Here is a 20,401-nt window from a genome sequence, read left to right as displayed (position 1 = left end):
CAGCGAGCTAAGCCGGGCGGTCCCCTTGGCGAGGAGGACGCTGGCCTGGGTCTCCCTACAGGGGCCGGCCGGTCGGCGTCCAGGAGGCCACGCCCGCGAGAGCCGTCGGCCGGGGCTTGAGCCCAAAGGAGGCCGCGGCTTGGAGGCTCTTCAGCCCCCTCCATCGCGTCCTCATCGTCGCCATCGTTGCCGCCGTCGCCGCCGAGTCCAAGAGACCTCAGAGGATATCTCAGTAGAAGCGATCCGTTGATCTCAGGGTCAGTTTTTATTCAAAAAATCTCCTTCTTTAATAAAGTTTCCTTGGGATTTATTTGGAGATTTGGAAGCCCTGGTTTGGTGAATACACCGGATCGTGCGATTATATTTGTATAATTCCTCTTCCTTTTCCATTATATGGTCTATATACTTCTCATTTATTTCGTATTCTTCGGAGGTTTAGTGTTATCGAAATAGAATCCCATGGCGTCTTTCTTAGGACTGCCGAGGTCTCTTTACTTTTTATTTTTATTTTTGATGCTATTTTCTTTTAATCTATTCCGGGTTACCAAAAATTATGCCTTTTAATGGTTTTTTAAAAAAAGATGGAAAACAGGAAGAGGTATGGTTCTTTGCGGAAAAGAAAAGGAAAAAAATTTCTTTTACAGTTCTAGGTTATCTTTTATCTATGAATTAGTGTTAGGTCGAGTAGAACTAGATGCTTATTGTCCTCAAAGTTTCTTTGCCGATGCTGGGTTAAAAGATTTTTCTTTTTAATCAAACACATGTTTTTAACTCGCTCTAAATCAGTCACTTAGTGATTAAATGAAAAACTTTTTTCTGGTAAAATATTAAATAGAAATTTTTGAGAAGTTTGTTGTTTTCAGTGTTTGCGGAAAATAATCAACTCTTCTGAATGATTCATTGGCAAGGCTGCTGGGATTTTTATATAAAAAAATCTGTGTTAAGACCAGCTTTTTTTATCTAAATATAATAAGTTTTCCAGAATCAGGGAGAGTTTGAAATAAGGCCCACACATTAACCTTTACTCAGATATATCAATTAGTATGGAAATGATCTTCTAGAGAACTTTTTAACTTGAATAGATTTTGTTCTGTCAGGATTTTGCTCTTAGTTGTTTCATTTTAAGATTGCAGGGCTTCCTTTTAGACTTTAGTTTTGTTTATGCCCAAAGAATTTGATAGATATTAGGTAGTTTTTTTGATGAAACAGGAGGGAGGCCCACCTGACTGTTATTAAAAAAGAAAATATTTACATACTATTTACAAGGAGTGAAGAGTTAGTACATGTGGGTTCTACAAGGAGTCCAGGTTGATAGGATATATTAGGTATTTTTACTTGGTACCATTTGATCATGGAGGACCAAGTGCTACTAAACATGCAGCAGAAACTTGACGACCTGTGTGAACAGTTGAACTCTTCAAAGGATAAATCATTTGAAATTGCCAGAAATTTTTTTTCCCAGAGGATGATCAGTTTGTGGCTGATGGAATGCTACAACAGAAAGATGCTGAAATTTGCAGCTGTGGTCATCCACTTCCTGAGCTGAATCCCCAAAGTGGGATTCTTTGCAGTGCTGCATTCTGGAGAATAAGAATAATTGGCGGTGTTGTTTGTGAACGATCTTTGTTTCTTTTTTTTCATCTCTTGCGATTTTCGCAGGATGTTAATGAAATGGACACTGCTAAGAAGATGTTTTTAAGACAGATCACATGAACATTGGAGAGGATGTCTGATCGTTTGGATTTTTGCTCCAGCATCACATCTTCTGTGGACATTCAGGTGAGGTTGCTCTAGGAACATGATTTTTATTTGACTTGTCAATGTTGCTTGGGTATTTGCATACTCCCGGCTTAGATATTATATATTGATAGCATTGAGTTAAACTTTTGATAAGGTTGTTCTGTCTCAGACTTGGACTTAATTTTTAGTTTTTAGACAGGGTCTTTTGATGTCAATATTTTGGGTTTGTGGGTCATATCTTTATGCACGCATTTCCTAATTGTAAAGAAATAAATGAATCATGAATCCCATATCTGTGTTACTCATGAAAGAAGATAATGAAAAGGAAAAACACCAAGACAAACTATGATATATAGAAATTAAAATCTCTCTTTCTAAATGTGGCTTCTCTTGCTCTAAATGTGTCTTCTCCACGGTGGAATTTGTGGCCTACTCCCACATTGAAGGTGTGAGGAGAGTGGCAGCCTTTCTTCATAAGGCATGCCTATTCCTTTCATGTGAGGCGTCTCCAATTGATGCAAACATGAGGAGATTCGACAGCACACTTATCAGGAAGGAAAAAAAAAATGGAATAAGAAGAAAGAATAAGGGGACTGCATCTGAAGAGGAGATATCTGACAGTTCTTTCCAATCAAATTTACAATTTAGGCCAAGTTGATTTAGCTGTCTGGTTTTCAAAACGGTCTAGCTCTGAAGTCATTGCTTTAGACTGCTGGGTTCTGAATCATTGGGCTAAGTGCAAGACCCTTTAGTAAATGTCCACAAGAACTGTGAAAAGTTTTATATGATATCAAAAGCCGCATTCGTTACTCAGGTTCACGAAAAACAGCCAAGGTAACTAGACTGAGTGGTGTAAGTTGGAAGAAGAAATGGAGGGCTAAACCTTTCCATCTTTTCAAGAGAGTATCATTCCCTGCTCAAGTTAGGCTATGTGGGTTTGGAGGACATAAAGTGAAGCATTTATTTCAAACCAGATTTCCAATATATTTGCCCTTGCAAAAAAGTGTTTTTATCGGGCTGCGCAAGTGAAACAACTTAACCCTCAAACACAGCCTAAGGTATCCATCATTTGCTTTAAGAGGGTGGACAAAGCCAGAACATAAAATCTGTTGGCCGTCTTCTCTCTTAAGCCATTTTTTTTCCTATTTTAAATTATTTTCATTGTCTTCCTATTTCTGTTTGGTGGTTTGATCTTCAAGGTCCTCAAGGACTCTAGCCGTGGGAGATATGTGTTAGACATTGTATTATAGATATAGGATTTCTAAAAGAGAACTTTGTTGAGGGCATCTCCCTGACCATCAAATCTCCAAAAGGATTGTGAAGAGAGAGATGCCAGCATAAGGGAACTGACAGCTGCTGCACATGCATCTACTGCTGCAGCCTCTAAAGTATTTATGTATTTTAATCTTGTTTTAGCTTGAAGAGATTTGATGATTGGTGTCTCATCTTGTCTTTTTCTCTATGACAGAGAATTGCAGAGCTGGAAGAGATCATGAAAAGGGGAAACATGGTGATCACAAGATTAAAGAAAGATATGGTGGTTCTAGAACAAAAGGTAAAACAGAACTATATTGATTACTTTGGGTTTATATAACAAAAAGATCTGTCATTAGCTTTCTCTATAAATGACAGTACTGAATTGGAATATGAATACATGTTATTCAGCACTGCATCAAAAATTAGATCGCAACTTCCAATCATGACAAATAATATTTTCTATGACCTGAGTAGCACAAGTTCATCGTTGTTAGACTGTGATTCTTCAGTTGAGGGAAAAGAATGCCAATGATGTGACCCAGTTACACATGGTAGTCCTCAGTGGTGCTGCTCAGTAGCTGTTACAAGTCCGACCTCAGCAAAATCATGTGGCTCCTCAAACATCCCAACAGACAGGTTCCCGAAGCAGCACTCTGTTAGTTCTGATAAAAGACTCCCATGGTCCTCATACCTATGAGAGTCTGCAAGAGTGCACCACTTTAGCAATCAAGAGTCAGGCTCAACCTTTGTCAAAATTTGCTAGTTCCATGTCCAGATCACGAGATTGCTTCCGGAGGCAGGGATCTGTATATCTCATTGTAGAAAATTATAGTATTCACAGAGCTGACTCAGCTGTGGCATTGAAACCAAAGAGATCAGGATCTTCTGGCGGAGATTTCAAGAGAACTAGGCTGCATACTCAGTCCGAATCAGGGAGCAGAGTTTCACAGAAGCGATGGGTTCAGATTCTCAATATCACCTTGGTATTTTCCCCGTTTGATTTTTATAGAAACTACGTTTTTAGTTTCATATTGCAAATTTTTTGCCATCAGTGTCAGAGACTTTTAAAACTTTGCACCAAAAATTTCAACCAAGTTTTGGAACAGCCATCATATTTCTAATTTGATCTAGACCAGAGCAGGAGCTTTCTAGGCTAGAGAAAGAACTAAAGAGATGAAAAGATATGTTAATTACGGAGAATTTATCTTAATTAGATCTCAACTTGAGGTTATGGATATAGGTTCAGGTGCGGTCTGGAAAGGTTTTTAGGTTGAGGGTCTACTTTATTGGACTTTTTAATTGTTTCATGATGCATCCACCAATACAACTGAGCAGAACCTCAGATAACTAAGGCAAAAAGAAAATCTGCATTATTGTTAAAATGATACATCATTTGGTAACTCATGGTGCATATGTTACCCTGGAAATATTAGAAGCCAACATGATATAAATTTGTCATGAATGAGTGTTCTACTTTTCTTTCGCGGCATGTAATTTCTTAGGTATTACTCAATGTTTCCAAACTTATACATTTTATAAGCTAATTTGACAAATTTTTGCATAATGTACCACAGGACTATGTGTACTATCAATAATAGTTCTTACTCTGCTGTTTTCTTTACATTATTATATGCATTCAAGTGGGCCTCATGTGGCACATTCATCATATATGTCTAGAGAAGCACCCCATAAGTTACTACTGCAATGATTCCTCCAGACCATCACTTTGGCAGATAGCTGACAGGCAGATTAGAGACTGGTTATTCCTTTCAACAAGTGTGCCCCTTAGAACATGATGAGGGCAGTGGATTTTCATTATTTGAATGTTGAGCATCAGTGCCAGGTTTTCATTCTTACTTTTAACCAATCTTGATTTCATATGTATAGGAGCTAGGTTAAACAGGAGTCCCACTCACATGCATTTATTAATACTACTTATGGTTAAAAATTATAGTTTTACGACAGTAATATTACTTCATGATTGATAGAATGATTGAGCTGAAAAGCTGTAATTGTTGCCAATGCGTGGACCTACGGCTGTTGCATAGACAACCAGTGAGGCACTGGGATCATTAACATTTCCTAGTTCTGCAATCCTAACGACGTTTTGACATTTCAATCAAGTTTTATAATTGGCAATTTTGCCCAGTTTATGGAATCATATGTTATTGAACATTATGTGCTTTTTGTGGCTTTCTTGAAATTTGAAATTTAAAGAATATGTTCTGTTGGGATTGGACATTTATTTGTAGTAATAATTGCTAGCTTTTTAATACTTCGAGATGCCCTTAAGATCTGAAAAGTAATTATAACTACCCACCATCTTGTAACCTATTTTATCAACTGGTTCTTTATCCGTTTCTGTTTATGATTCATACCTACTTTGAGTTTATCTAATGCCTTGGACTCCTTCATTTTCAGATATTGGAATTTAAAGGAAGGTGGCATATAGAAGTTAGTACTTCAAGAGATAGATGCAATGCCATCTGTGTCGGAAGTGCTTGATCAAATATACTTAGAGACATATGCAAAGGAAGGACATCATTCAAGCTAGATATTACATTATTCCATCCATTAGCGCACTATATTTTTGATATTTTAATCTCTTAGAGTTTTGTTTCCAATTTTGACAAAAGGACACCTTTGGTCTAAATTTTGTGCTTGTTTACCTGACAACTGTCATAACATCTGACAATTTAATTACCATAGTCTATTGGAAAAAAATGATTTCATTCAATTTTAATCGGAAGAGGTTAATCCTACACTTCTTTTTCTGCACACTCAGCTATCCAATTTTTTTCCCTTTATGATCTATGACATCTCATCAATGCTTCATCTGCTTGAGGTAATGGCAGTTCATGCCAACTCTGAGGTTCATATATACTCTGATGATAAAATTTTGATCTCTTAATTGATGTCAATTTACTCTTGAACTAGGTAGAATGAAATTCTTTTGTACTTGGGATTTGACAAATCTTGGTCGTCCACTGTTCTGTCAGCAAAGAAACTTCCATGGTGATTACAATATCACGTCACCCTCATCTTCCACCTCTTTGCATGTAACAGGGCAGGGAGGGGAATTACGGCATTGTACAAGACCTTTATTGCATCGTAATAGAGCATAATTCACAAGGCCACAGAACCAGGGAATGACTGGGGGAATGAGAAGCAAAAGTAGAGGTATGATAAACTCCGCTTTAGCTATAACATGTTTGTTTGAATTTTAAGGCCGCTTAGGAGCTCATATTGAATCACTTGTATGTTTGATGCATCCCAAACCAAAATGTTACAAATATAATCTAGTCGCATGAATTTCTAGAAGAGCTGCGAGAACTTGTTCAATCAGATTCTTGAAAAATATCAGGTATTTTTGTTTGATAGCACCTACGACTGTACTTTATTCATAGTTCCTTTATATAGAAGATGGGTCTTGGCACGATGGTAAAGTTCTATTTGTAACTTAAGTATTATGGATTCAAAGCACTGAAAATCTACAATTTTTAACAAAAGATAAACAAGGAAACATCTTCATGATCATTTAGCTTCAAGATGCCTTGATGATGTCCTCTTTGTTGAATAGGATAAAATGGTTCTCTTAGTCAATTTTACTTAAATTATAAAAAAAAATTCATGAAAGAAAAGTTGCTGCAGATGCCTGCAATGTTCAAGATTCAATTCTTTAGTGTCTGCTTACACGTGCGCAAGCACATGCGCACGTATACACGCACATATGGGGGCCCTCCCTTGGAGGTTGTGTGGGCCCTATCATCATTACCAGATAGATCCTACATGACAGGTGGGCTCTGTTTGCAGGCATGTCTATATTTGTCTGGGACTAATTTCTCCAGACTAAGATTAAATTGTATATCCCTCGTTTAGTCTCTAGCTTGGGAGCTAACAATTTTAACATGGTAAAAAAATATGTATTAAATGATTCGCCAAAAAAAAATATATTAAATTAGTTACTAAAAATAAAAAAAAAGGGTGGGGGAAGGCGGTTAGATAGACCTTGCTCTCGCTTTCTCGCTCGCTTCTCTTCTTTCGTTTTCCTATTCATTTCTCCTCGTCCTCATCACTTTTTGATCGGCTGATCCCTCCGAAGGAAATATTACGGAGTTGAAGAGAAGGGAGAATAAGAATATCCGCATCTGATGGTGTTCACCTCCTCCTCGATCTCTCCCAATCGAATTCGGTTCTCCTCGTCGCCTCGGTCCTAGAGCTCCGTGGAAGAGCAAGGGGGGGGGGGGGGGTCTGTGGTCCACCGCGGTGAGAGTAAGGGAGGATGTCGAATCTGTACGGGGAATTCAACCAGAAGATCGACTATGTATTCAAGGTGGTGCTGATCGGGGACTCGGCGGTTGGGAAATCGCAGCTGCTGGCGCGCTTCGCCCGCAACGAGTTCAGCTTGGATTCCAAGGCCACCATTGGCGTCGAGTTCCAGACCCGCACCCTCACCATCGACCACAAGACTGTCAAGGCCCAGATTTGGGACACCGCCGGCCAAGAAAGGTAGGTCCTTTCTTTTCTTTTCTTTTCTTTTTATTTTCCCGTTCTCTTTCCTTTTCGTTTTTCCCTGAGAAATTCTGTTATTTTTGTTTGGGTTTACATTTTTTTTTTAAGAGTTTCATGGGTATGTGCATCAAATTTTGATTCTCTCTACCGGATTCTGGATCTGTGTTTAGCACTGTTGTCTGATCTGTATCAGGGTTGTATAGGGTTTTGAAATTTATAATTCTTTACCGGCCGTATCGAGCCTTTTTAAGAGTTGTTTATTTGGATCGATTTGTTAGGGTCTGTGAACTCTCCTGTTTTTTGAATTATGGGTGTCACTTAAATGTCTAAATTGATCTCTACTTGAATTTTTTTGAGAAACGTCATAAGTCTCTTCTATGGATAGGATCGTTAGGTTATGGATTGGTTTTCTTCTTCGAGTTCTGGGTCCTAGTTGTTGCTTGGATACCGTGGCAGAAACGTGTACCTCGTTTTTTTTTTTTTTGATGGTAGTGGTCGCCCCCCACCCCCACCCCTTGATCTCTATATTCTTCTTGTTTCATTCCTTTTTCTTCCGTTGGTAACTGAGCTTTTCTGTGATTTGTTTTTCAATTATCTCTGGGAAATCATAGGCTTTTCTCTCAAAACTATCGATGTCTCCGCAACTTTTTTATGATATCATGGTTCTTATGGCGTTTCCTGGGTATAACGTCCTCTTCCCATTGGTCCAAAGAACTATTGTTAGAATTTTCTTTCTTATTTTTGAGGGATGGTTATAAGTAGTATTCATGCTTACATGAGGTTCATATTGCGTATTTTTTTCATTGTGTGATGAGAGTTGTGCACTCGAGATACTGGAATTTTGTTTGGTTTATAAATACTTGTATCGTAGCCTGTTGGCATCTGATTTCTAGCTCCAGTCATATGACCTTTGATATGGTTCATGGTTGGTTGTCAATGGTAGCAGAATAGTTGTTATATTTGAATCAAAGCACAATTCTTACACGTGCTTAATTGGAAGCCAAAAGGTATGGCTGACAACAGTTGATTTATTGCTCACATGGTAGCATGTATAGTGATATGTTGATGAAAAAGAAGGATTATACTATTCCTTTTCTTATTTAACAAAGTGGATAAGGTCTACGCGGTAATTCTTAACTCTCTTGTCTATGCTCTGGTTCTGCTGAAATCTAAAGAGATGCTTTGCCTTTTCAAATAATCAACAAGACATATTACACTGCTCAGATCTTAGTGCCATGTAATTCAATGATTTACCGTGAAACTCATAAAATAGTTACGATAACTATAAAATAACCTAATTAGATGGCCATAGTTTTGTTAAAAAAGCATAATCTAACATCTAAATTAAATTTTCAATGATATTTTTATAATAAAATTTGTTAGCGGCAAGGATTTAAAAACCGCTAGAATGGGATGTTACGAACCAACGCCAGTATGGTTGCTGGAATGTTGAAATCCTGTGTACGACTATGTACCAGCTACACCAATACATATTGATAGTACTGCACCGGTGCATACCAATAGCTTTTTATTTTTCCAGGCTGTTATTCTTGGTATGTATTGTACATACCGGTACTATACTAATTCAATGACAAAATGGTCAAGGTTCTGTACCAGTATTTAAAACTTTGGTTAGCGGAAAGTAAGCTCTACACTCAAGGTCTAATTTTGTGCCACTAGTATTTAAAACCTTGGTAAGCGGAAAGTAAGCTCCATACTAAAGGCTGAATTTTCTGCCACTATTTAATCCCATTTATATATTGAGAAGTTTTGCAATTTTGCATGCTAATTAAAACTATAAGTAAAAAATGTATGAATAGAGTTGTGGAATTTCATGAGACTCTAAAGTTATGGACTCCATAAATTTTTACTATGCTGTTATTTTTCCATATTTGTAAATAAAATAGATAATTATCGCTTGTAAAATTCAAAACTTTTTGGAGTCTAATATTTGTAAAGAACAAGGCATATATGCAGGTTGAATTGTTATTGGTTAATTAGAGTCATATTAGGTAAAAAAAATTGGTGATTATGATATAAGACTTTTCTTGCAGGATCTCTGGGTCTTATCAATGTTTCAATATAATAAAACCTCTAAGTTTTTTAGATTTAAGAAATTTCCTAGTATTAAAAGCAACTATTTGACCTAATCATGGAATGTGGAATTTGTTCTTGAGTTGGAAAGTTTATCTCACGTAGATAAAATTTAAATTTATGCTTTTTTTATTGAACTCTAATGAAGTGTTTTTCCTTATATGTAATATATTCAGTAATTGGAGATTTACTTAAATGATTTTTATGTACATAAGATTTGCTTTGTTTATGTGTTGTCATAGTCTTCTCCTAATATATACGTACTTCCAACAATTAATATAGTGGAAATAAAGGTGTCAATGGAGACTTATAACCCACTAACCCAATCTGTAATCGGCCTGTCATAAGGTCAGGTTTGGGTTTAGGTAGATCGATACCCAAAAACCTGAGTACATCATAGAAATATATAAACTCATATAAAAATACATGTTTGTGTGTATCTATTAAATTTTCTTTTTAATCATACAGGATAAAAATCAAGTGAAAGAGTAGTGAAATCGTAACACAACTTGTTCCACCAAATTCCTATCCTTGTGGTGGTATTTTTTTTATAATATATTTGTTTTGATTTAATATTTTTATTGAGCCGGATTATTATAGAATCGTTTTCATTCTTCATGTCTTTTGATTGCGTGAATGTTTAGGTAACAAAAGTAATAGTTGAATAGATATCCTCTTTTAGATACAACTTTTTAATATTTTGTATATCTTTATTTTTTTTGTGTTCCCGATCTTTGAGATAGTGTTAAATAATCTTGAAAAATATTTCAAAAATTTAACAAAATACCTGATACCGGACCTTTTGTCGGGTCCAAGATTGGGTATGGATATAGAGTTTTAATTGGGTACAGTTTTTTTCTTTTTTACAGAGTTTTAATTGGGTTCGGTTTGGATTTGGATTTAATAAGTATTTTTTGGTTTGGGTATAGATATGGCCAAACCCAACTCGAATGCAACTTGTTGACCCCTCCTAAGTGGAAAAGTAACACAGGGTCACCAACTTTTGCTCAATAGTCGGTACCAACCCCATGCCCGGTGCCGACATTGGCTTCATCACAGAGTCAGCATGGACGATATGGGTCAACACTTAAGATTCCTAGCAAGATATCTGTATTGAAAACTACCCTCAGAGAAAAAGATATATATATATATATATATATATATATATATATATATATATATATATTGAAAAAAAACATGTGGAGATTTTGTTTAAAAATTTGTAGGGATATATAGCCTAGGTTCCCTGCTTAAATTTCATCAGTGACTTATTACTGATTCTCTTCTTAGAGTAAGATTTAGAAGAGAGGAAGAAGGCTTACCAGGTGCTATCTTCTTTGAAAGGTGTAATAGTTATTTATTCATCGTTACACTCGATCTTGGTTAATCTATTTAATGAAATTTTAGTAACCTGATGTCAATCGTGGCTGGATCAAATCAAGAATTTCTGTAGATTTTGAGTTTTGTGAAATATGATTCTCACCATTTGATGGGAGGTGCGGAATAAGTTGAAAAGCTCAATTTGGCTGTCATGATGTTGTCTGTATGATGAGAATGAATGTCTGATCTTTGATGACTTTTCTTGGATGGGTTGACTCCTTTGCTATCTTGTCTTTGTTGTTATTATATTTTGTTTGTCTTTTATCTGTACTAGTCCTTGATGCTCATTGAGTCCAAAAAGAAAAGAAAAAATAAGTTTATGAATATAAAAAAATATACAGTATATGTAAACATAAGATTCGGAGGAGGTTCTTGCTGTTAGTAGGAAGATATGTGGAATGGATGGTTGGAGAGGTGAGAGAGTGATGGCTATTCAGATGGCAAGGAGACAGGAAAACAAGGTTGAGGTGGTTTAATAGAGTGGTGGCTCATCTTTAAGTTCGATTGGTATTCTTATCCACCTGATTTTAAATTTAAATAAGATCTTTGTCTAGAAAGAGCAATTTATTCTTCCAACTTTACACATGCAAACAATCTGTATATTATTAAGTTTCATTAAATAGATTAAATATTTTCCTGATATGGTCAAATGTGATTGACCCGTAACTATTTTTCCTTGTTAACTTTGCTTCTTAACTTATGAACCAATAATTGTGCCCTAGAAGGGTAGAAATGGAATTTCAGCCGTGGTTCCATTCTCATTGATTTTGTTGTAACATTTTTACAAGCAGTCTGCTAAAACCTTTTAGATAATCAGTGAATGATCCTTAAGTTCAGCCACTTTCTTTAAGATTTACTTGTTTGCTGTAGCCTCACGTATGTTAATGCTGACATTTACAGAAAAATTGCATTTAAGCACCTAACTGATATTTAATAAAAATTATGCATGAAGCTCAAAATAATGTAACCATGAGGAAATGTGTGCAACTTGCTTATTAACTGTAACGACTCAGGACCTTGCCCAAAAAGGCTAGCCGGAAGGTATTATTTGGGTTCCTTGATCCTGTATAAGTACCCAAGATCTACCTAGCGAATAACCGATGTGGGACTAAACATACGCCCGCATGGGTCCTCACATACTTTCTCCGTTCAAGCCCTGACGTCCTCGTCAGGCTAAGGGTTCAAATCTATTCAAATTTAATCACAAACACCACGATCGGCCTGTGGTCAGTCCCAATAGATCCGTGCTGCAGTGTCCCCAAGTCCACATAGGTTATAGGCCGAGTTTGCTATGATACCATTTGTAATATGTGAGGACCTGTGCGGGCGTATGTTTAGTCCCACATCGGTTATTCGCTGGGTAGATCTTGGGTACTTATACAGGATCAAGGAACCTAAGCTATTGATTTCATTTTCCTTTGGAATATCTGTTTCGTGTCATGTTCCTCGGGACTTCTAACTCTGATGCTCCGTCTGGTGATGGGTGCTAGGTACCGTGCCGTGACAAGTGCATACTACAGAGGTGCGGTGGGGGCATTGCTGGTCTACGATATGACAAAGCGCCAGTCATTTGATCACGTGGCGAGGTGGCTAGAGGAACTACGTGGGCATGCCGACAAGAACATTGTTATCATGCTCATTGGGAACAAGTCTGACCTTGGAACCCTTCGTGCTGTCCCCACCGAGGATGCAAAGGAATTTGCGCAGCGTGAGAACCTGTTCTTCATGGAGACCTCCGCACTTGAGGCCACTAATGTTGAGACTGCTTTCCTGACTGTCCTTACTGAGATTTACCGCATCATTAGCAAGAAGGCTCTTGTTGCCAATGAGGAGCTTGAGGCTGGGGGAAATTCAAGCCTACTAAAAGGAACTAAGATAGTCGTCCCTGGCGAGGTGCCACCAAGTGGGACCAAATCTGCATGTTGTATGTCCTCGTAGGTGGCAGTCTCTCATCAAGCCACCTTTTTTGTTACAATTATGTTCCAATCTTGGAAGATTTTTCCATATCCCAAGGATTTTGATGCCTGCCATTTTTGAAAAGTTTGCAAAGAACACCATTTACTGGATTGTTAAAAGGCTGTACTCTTTCCCCCTTTTTTTTCCCGCTTTTCTGTCTCTTCCTGATTTCATCTTCTGTAATATAATGAGAGCATATGGAACGATTTTAAGGTGCAGAAATTAGTGGATATATAGTTCAATTGTTATGTGCCAAGTCTTGTGTGCTTTTCAATTTTATCAAATCTATCCTTTTTGATCTTGTAATCCATCCTTTTGACGTATGAAAGTAGTGATGAGGAGATTACTTGCTTTTGAGTGTTTACCACAGGTTTCCATGGGTAGATCACTGGGCACTAAAAAGGATTATCCAGCCTGAAGCAGAGTTTGTTTCTGTCATGAATGTTCTGTGGGTTAAGCTTCGCAGGGTCTTGTTTTGTGCTATAGATTTACTGGATGAATTTCAATTATTGTCCAGAATCACAATTTTTCTTTTTTTCTTTTCCAAATTTCTGTCATCCTACAGCAGTCAAGTGAAATTAAAATCCCACCATTACCATTGTACCTTCTCTGACATTTTCCTTTCAAAACTGAAATTTGCTGTTTGAAGACTCCCAGTGGCCCCAAAGACCAAACCGGAGCATGTGATAGCAACAAATTTTCTCCGTTAGTGCCAATGAGAAATGCATATGCTCTAGGATCTCCTGAAGCACGCAAGTCATTGGAAGCATTTGGGCTCCAGGGAGGACCTCAAGAAGCCGGTCTACAGGTAGAGAGCTTTACTTAGCTCCCCGAAGGGCGGCTATAAGGTTTGGGGCTTCCCTTTGGAATGAGACGAGTGTCTCTTAACATGAGTTAATATAATAGTAGCTTGTTTTAATAACTTGAGCTGCAAAAAATAGTTTCTTTTCTTCCATAAACAAAAAGTATTTTCTTTTTCCACTTCTAGTGGATTTTTCTTGCCTGCTCATGTACATCTAGCTAGTTCAAGCTACGTTGTTCAGAAGTTTCCTATCTCAAATCCTGAAATCAAGTAATAAAACCAAGGAAAAGATTGTCTTGTTCTTGCTCTTACTAGGCAAATGTTTGTGATATTTTTGCAGAACAAATATCAACTTCTATGACTACTGCCTTCCAAGGAAAAGATGCTTCTGGCGCGCCATCAACTGCTGCCGCTTTTCATCCTAGTTTTGATTTGTTCACATTCATCGTGCATCTAGGATTAGTGGTAGTTACTTGATACGGACCTCGGCAGTTGTTTGTTATTCTCTCTCTCGGTAAGGTAAGACGGATACATCATATCGTCCTCATATGAATACATGTAAGAAAATCAGAAAATAGAAGATAATGAAGAGGGGGTAGTGAGAACTCATAGCTATTATATATCCAGGCACCAGAGTGATGCGCAATATACGAGACGACCCAACCAGCATCCCCATTCACCTCTCAATAAACATAGGTGATCTGGGAGGCTATGCAGTTCCTTAATAGGTTCCAGATATTCTGTAACAGCGGGTGCTCTCACTAGCTCTGGTGTGACCCTAAATTCACCCAATAACTATCGCTGAATCTCCTTCCAGATGAACTTGATTTGCCCCTAGGGTGAGCCGCACGTAGGTAATCTCCTCCTATGTGGCTCTAAGATTGGCTCCAAGAACAGAAGTGTCGTAGAGTCAACTACTCCCAGCTGCAACCAATCTGAAATCAGCATCTCTGATCACAAACCCAACACTTCATCTTCTCCCATAATCAGACACACTGTCATGATAAGTTTACTTTGAGAAAGCTCGGAGAAGAGGGCTTCCAAGAGATGAATATCGTTTGAGTAGCTCTAAGAGCTCAATGAAAAACTCAGATGTCCCTCACAACACTAAGTCCTCTGACTATCTGCGCTAGGGAGAACTCATTAGCATGGTGAAGCGCCTTATCAACTACTGCCATGAGGTTCTATCTCTGTCCCTCAAAGATCCTGAAGTTTTTGTTCAGCCAAATATGATAAGCAATATAAGCAGAACTGACACCTTTAGCACTAGTGACGGATCTCTGCAGGGAGCCTTTCAAGTAAGCAAGGAAGGTTGTAACCGGGGTCGAAGACTGCAAGAAACACTAGTTGGCTCCGGCCAGTTGCTACACAGGACGTACCTCGGATAACTAAACAGGACGTGCTCGATAGTCATCTACAAAGAGGAGATGAGAGATCGGCTCAACGGATAGGGTAGGCCTATAGGCCTCAATCACCTAGGTCATGGAGGTAGTATAGAGGGCTCTAGACAAAGCATCAGCACAAATAATAAATATGTAGGAGGATAGAGGGCAACCTTGGCGCAAGACGATGATGGAGTGGAAGAAGGCCATGGGTGCCCTGTTCACTAGCATAGCAAAAGACGGGTACCGAACACAAGCCATAATCCGTCTAATCCACACTTCATGGAACCCAAAACTAGCCAAGAAATAAGAGAGAAAACATGAACTTGACCGCCATGAGGCTTCGTCGACTCGAGGCACCCTGAAGATTGATCATGCATGAACTCTAGCAGCCCCGGCCGCCTCGTTGGCCTCATTGGTTACTGTGGATGGTCATTGGTGGCACCTCTCGGCCGGTCTGATCTAGACCCTCCGCCCCCTATGCCCTGCTCCACCTCCGAATCAACCACCGTGGGGCTGGCACCCCCTCCATGGCCGCCATTGCCCGTGCCAGTGTGGTTTGCTGCGATTCCTTGGGATGGAAGGCGATGGCTTGGGCTTTGGGGGGCTCTCCTCAGGCTGGGCTTGCGACGGGCCGGCTACCCTAGGGTCTACTTCTATGGTAATGGAAGGGATCAAGTAGCAATTTTCCAGAACAATGTACCTCTAAGGCCATTTCCTGGTTTCGTTCATGAGAAAAGACCTTTATCTTGTTGCCATACATGGCATTATCTCTTATGAGATAGGGAACAATGATGTACTTAAAAGTGTTTTTTGCCTTCCCCTCTTCCTCTTCTATCAACACTTTCATGCAACATAGATATCCAATTTGTCTGTTTTCATACGAACAATTGCTCTTTGAACGAGTCTTCTCCTCATCATTCGCTGTTATTGCACTGCTGTGCTTTAATAAGTTGCGGGTCCTTGTCAGACCATCTGATGGCTGACATCAAATCTCTATTTAATTACGCAAGTCATCATGGACTTGTATAATTTATAATTGCTTCATCAATTTTTTTAACTAATATTTAAATAATTTTTAATTACTAAATCCCCATAGATTTTGTTTAGCTTATCAGGAAATTTTGAGATCTAAGAGATTTTCTTGGAAGGCAACTGTTCCGAGTTTAATAGTTAATATTAAATAGTTCTACATCTACTAATTAATTCTCTGAAATGTTTGATAATGGACGGCAAATGCAGCCCTGGTTGTGAATTTGGGTCCCAAGTTTGGAAAATGGACCGAGTCGGCCAGTGGTTCAAATCTCCAATCATATGTGATGTGGATTTGGCTCAGATCATCACATCTATGGACTAGCCTGGACTCAATTTTAAATTAAAGCCTCTGCAATGTTATAATGGTCTGTGTAATGGTGCTGGGGCACCACCACTTTATTACAGTAATATAAAACAGTCAATATAAAATTTCCATTATAGAAACATTATGATAATTGTACACAGCATTATAATAGTTGTTCTTCAACTCACTTTTACATACCAAAATAATATTATTTTGTATTTTAGAAATACAGATATTTTAAATGTAAAGAATATCATACTTCATGATAAGTGGTTTTTTTTTTCAAATAACATTATTATTTTTCAGTTATTATCTACTTATTTTATCATTAGTTCCTAATGGCAAGTGGCACGTATAGTTATAATCATTATTGTATTCCAAAAATATATAGTCGAAGTCTGGAGCTAAAAAAAAAAAAAAAAAAAGACTGCTTGCTAATATTGTCATCATCTATTATATAAAGATAACTCTTGGAGTTAGGCACCCGGCATAGCTCCAAAGTAGTTAGCGTACGCTTTAGCTTTTCTAATTTTTTTCTCTAAACTTTAGCCGGACATCTTCTTTGGGACCACACCCAAGTTAAATTAGATTTTAGAGTTCAAATCTTTATTGAACTCTTCTACCAAAGCAGAGAAGCCAATCCATTTATTTACCCCTAATTTTTTAGCTTAAAAACTATACGAAGACCCTGCGTGCTAATAAAAAAAATAAAATATAGCTTTCTGTATATATATATATATATATATATATATATATATATATATATATGTATGTATATATTTGCATATGCATAGTATATACTAACAACTAATAAAAATTAAGTATAAATAATTTTTTAAATTATATTAAGTTATATTATTTTTTGTTACTTTAGTAAGCGGATGGAGGTTTGATTGGGATGAATATATGATGGATTGGTAAAAGTAAGCTCCTTCTATTTCGAAATATATGTACATAATGAGCTGTTGCGAAATAATTAGCTTGTTCATGCCCACAAAACCCTATGCAGTTTTAGTGCATAAATTTGAGCTTAGAAACAATAATCCGTCTATGGTTTGCGCTTGCACTTGGAATGGCACGTGCCACGTTGTCGTCGTCCTCCAATCCATTGTCCTGTAACGAAGTATATGAAATTGTATTCCGTTCATTCTTGGCACGCGTGAACACACGCTTACGCAGCCGGGGGAATAAAAGGTTGAAGGTTGCGACGTTCCGCTGACGCCACCCCACGCGTGACCGTGACTCCGTGCTAAGCGGGCAGGCTACTGAAACGGGTCGGATTCGCTTCGGATCTAAATTGGCGAGCTACAATCCCCCAAGGTTCATTGGGTCTGGAGTCTGGACCAACCGGAGAACATCTACTGTACATTATACCCGTATCTGACCCGTTTCCATGGCCAAACCCGGTTCTAGCTTCAAAATTTGGACACGGATCCGGATTCTGGATCGGATCCGATACAAATCGGGTCTGATTGGCCCTACCCGACGCATGTTGTTCTAGTCTGCGGTCCATGCTCATGAGGCCCGCGAAGGAGGACTAGCGACTAGTGACGCAACGGCGCCATTTCTTTTATATATTTTTTTTGTTTCTAGAAAGAGCCAGAAACAAAACGAGAATCCCCCCCACCCCCAGAAGAAGAAATAAAATATTTTAATTTTTTTACATATATACTCTTTAAATATACTAAATTATATGAATATTTTTATAAAATTATTATTTACATGTATACCATTATCAAATACTTATTTTGCATATATATCCTTCTTTTTATTTTTTTATATATATGTACCCATATCATCTAACGTCATTAAAACATAAATAATTTAAATTTAAAATTACTAAAAAAATTTTATGAGTACATATAAAAAAAATCTTTATAAAGATATACATGCAAATAGCAACTTTGCAAGGATATTTATGCATTTATGCATATTTAGGAGATATATAGTTAAAAAAATAAAAAATATCAAAATTCAGTAAAAATAATTTAATTATTCTTGATAAAAAAAGATAAAAAAATTTAATTTTATCATGTCACATGATCTTATGTTAATATCAATTCTTATAAAATAAATTATATTTTTTTATGAAATTCTTGCCTAAAAAACAAACAACTCAACATTTACAAATCACCCAAAAATATTTTATTAATTTAAGTATCTATAATTAATTTAAATTCAATATGTTTTAATCTTTTAAAAATAATGAAGAATATATAGATGTCATAGATTCAGTAATTGTAATTATGTCAAAATCAAATAGAGAATAATATTACCAACATAATCACCTAATATTCCAACTTGACCGAGTCGATTTCTTAAAAAAGAAAATTGATAACATGGTTCAATCTTTTTGTGACTTTTGATCCAACTGAATCGTAAAAGATTTGGCAAGTTTCAGCCGAGTTTTATTTTTTAAATGTATAGCCTTCTATATATGAAAAATTATATAAATATCCTCATAAAGTTACTATTCGCATGTATACCCTTCTAACTTTTTCTTGCATATATATCTACTCATAAGGGTATTTCAATTATTTTAGTTTTAAGCCATTTATTTTTTAACGATGATAGATAGTATGAGTATATATAAAAAAATATATACATATAAATAGTAATTTTTTTGAGGGTATTCATATAATTTTATATATTTAGGAGGGTATATATGTAAAAAAAATTATTTTAAAATATATTAAAGAATTGTATTAAAGCTTACTTTCCAAGCCATCTTCCGTGCATTTGAATAAAATAAAATAAATTAACAAACATGCACACCTTATCGAATGCATGGAAAAGAAAAAAGAAGGAAAGGAATGATGCGATCAAAAGCAAGTGGATTGGGATGTGGGTTTTGATGAAATGACATGTTAGAACTTGATATCCTCATTTTTGACCCTTCAAATTTGTAGCTGCTTTTTATTGACATGTGAGCTCTATTGACTGCCATTAAACTTTCATCAAAGCTCTATTCTTCACCAAAGCTCTATTGACTACCATATTTATCTCTAGTGATTAACAATAGATAATTGAAACAAGAAAAAACAACACAATAACTAAGATGGATAGGTTGGACTTACAAGTCCTTATAATGGTTAATTTGATTAAATCAACTAGATTAAAAAAAACACATGAATAGAACACGAGTAGATCTCGCACTCCAGCCTGGATTGAGATCGGTAATTATACATAAAATCACTTTCCCATGAAAAATTAGTATAACGATAAGACGAACTGTAAATTTCATTTCTAGGCAACATGTCATCTTTTTTTTTCTTCTTTTTCTTGGAGATGAATGAAATGTGTATTGGTTGAAAATTGGGCTAGGTGTCGATAATCAAGCACTTCTCAAAGTCTAATTCTAAGAGTATCTTTTGTTTGAGATTATATTTTTAGTTAAAAATAAATAAACAAAATAAATAAATAAATAGATAAATAAAGGCCAAAGATGGGGTGGTTGGGAATCATGCGTCTGCTTAAAAAAAGGCCTAGAATCCTAGATTTTGACTGATAATAGACATTAGCAAGATCCTATCTCCACCTAAATCAGAGGATGGTCAGAAGCGAAAGGAAAGCTGGCAGCCAAATGAAACCTAGCCACGAAGTTCTAAGAAATTTCTTCCTTCTTATTCACACCTCATGGAACCCACGAGTCCGCATACAACTCCCCCCTCCATTCTTGAATGGATGCGACTCGCAGCTTCGGCGTCCGGTGAATTTATTTATATCCAGCGAGGCCTTGGTCGCCTCCATGTGAATGCTACTTGCGCCTAAAGCATGCCAAGCATGGATGAGACTCTTTCAGGCTACTCTCAACTTTACTTCGATGACCAACTCCTCAGAAGGTGCATCATCCTCCAGCTGCTATAAATTTGGAGTCGTGCCAAGGTCGAGTTGCCTCCATATGAATGCTACCTGCGCCCAATGCATGCCTAGCATGGA

The 20,401-nt window shown here is 37.1% G+C and overlaps 1 protein-coding gene across 3 annotated transcripts; it reads left to right on the top strand.

The window, feature by feature from the left end:
* Window positions 1-3,392: 3,392 nt before the first annotated feature.
* On the top strand, window positions 3,393-13,195 carry LOC103702428 (ras-related protein RGP1). Of its 3 annotated transcripts, none has more exons than XM_088707523.2 (4): window positions 3,393-3,980; window positions 6,064-6,177; window positions 7,100-7,506; window positions 12,474-13,195. In XM_088707523.2, exons 3-4 carry the CDS (start codon window positions 7,280-7,282, stop codon window positions 12,919-12,921), a joined length of 675 nt encoding a protein of 224 aa, XP_088563649.1. In that variant the 5' UTR covers window positions 3,393-3,980; window positions 6,064-6,177; window positions 7,100-7,279; the 3' UTR covers window positions 12,922-13,195. The 3 variants fall into 3 exon arrangements, with proteins under 3 accessions (XP_088563649.1, XP_088563648.1, XP_089782347.1); XM_088707522.2 differs by having other exon boundaries at window positions 5,419-6,177; XM_089926221.1 differs by having other exon boundaries at window positions 3,393-6,177.
* Window positions 13,196-20,401: the final 7,206 nt, after the last annotated feature.

Source organism: Phoenix dactylifera, chromosome 11 (genome assembly GCF_051530095.1).
Source record: "Phoenix dactylifera cultivar Ajwa chromosome 11, Ajwa_hap1_PhDact_Kaust_v1.1, whole genome shotgun sequence".
Lineage (NCBI taxonomy): Eukaryota > Viridiplantae > Streptophyta > Magnoliopsida > Arecales > Arecaceae > Phoenix > Phoenix dactylifera.
This window is presented reverse-complemented; position numbering and strand designations above follow the sequence as displayed.

What these genes read in the sequence shown, in the direction of transcription:
- LOC103702428 (XM_088707523.2), top strand. Translation starts at nt 7,280, where the DNA reads ATGTCGAATCTGTACGGGGAATTCAACCAGAAGATCGACTATGTATTC. An exon ending in GACACCGCCGGCCAAGAAAG is followed by an intron (nt 7,507 to 12,473) that starts GTAGGTCCTTTC and finishes GATGGGTGCTAG; the next exon opens with GTACCGTGCCGTGACAAGTG.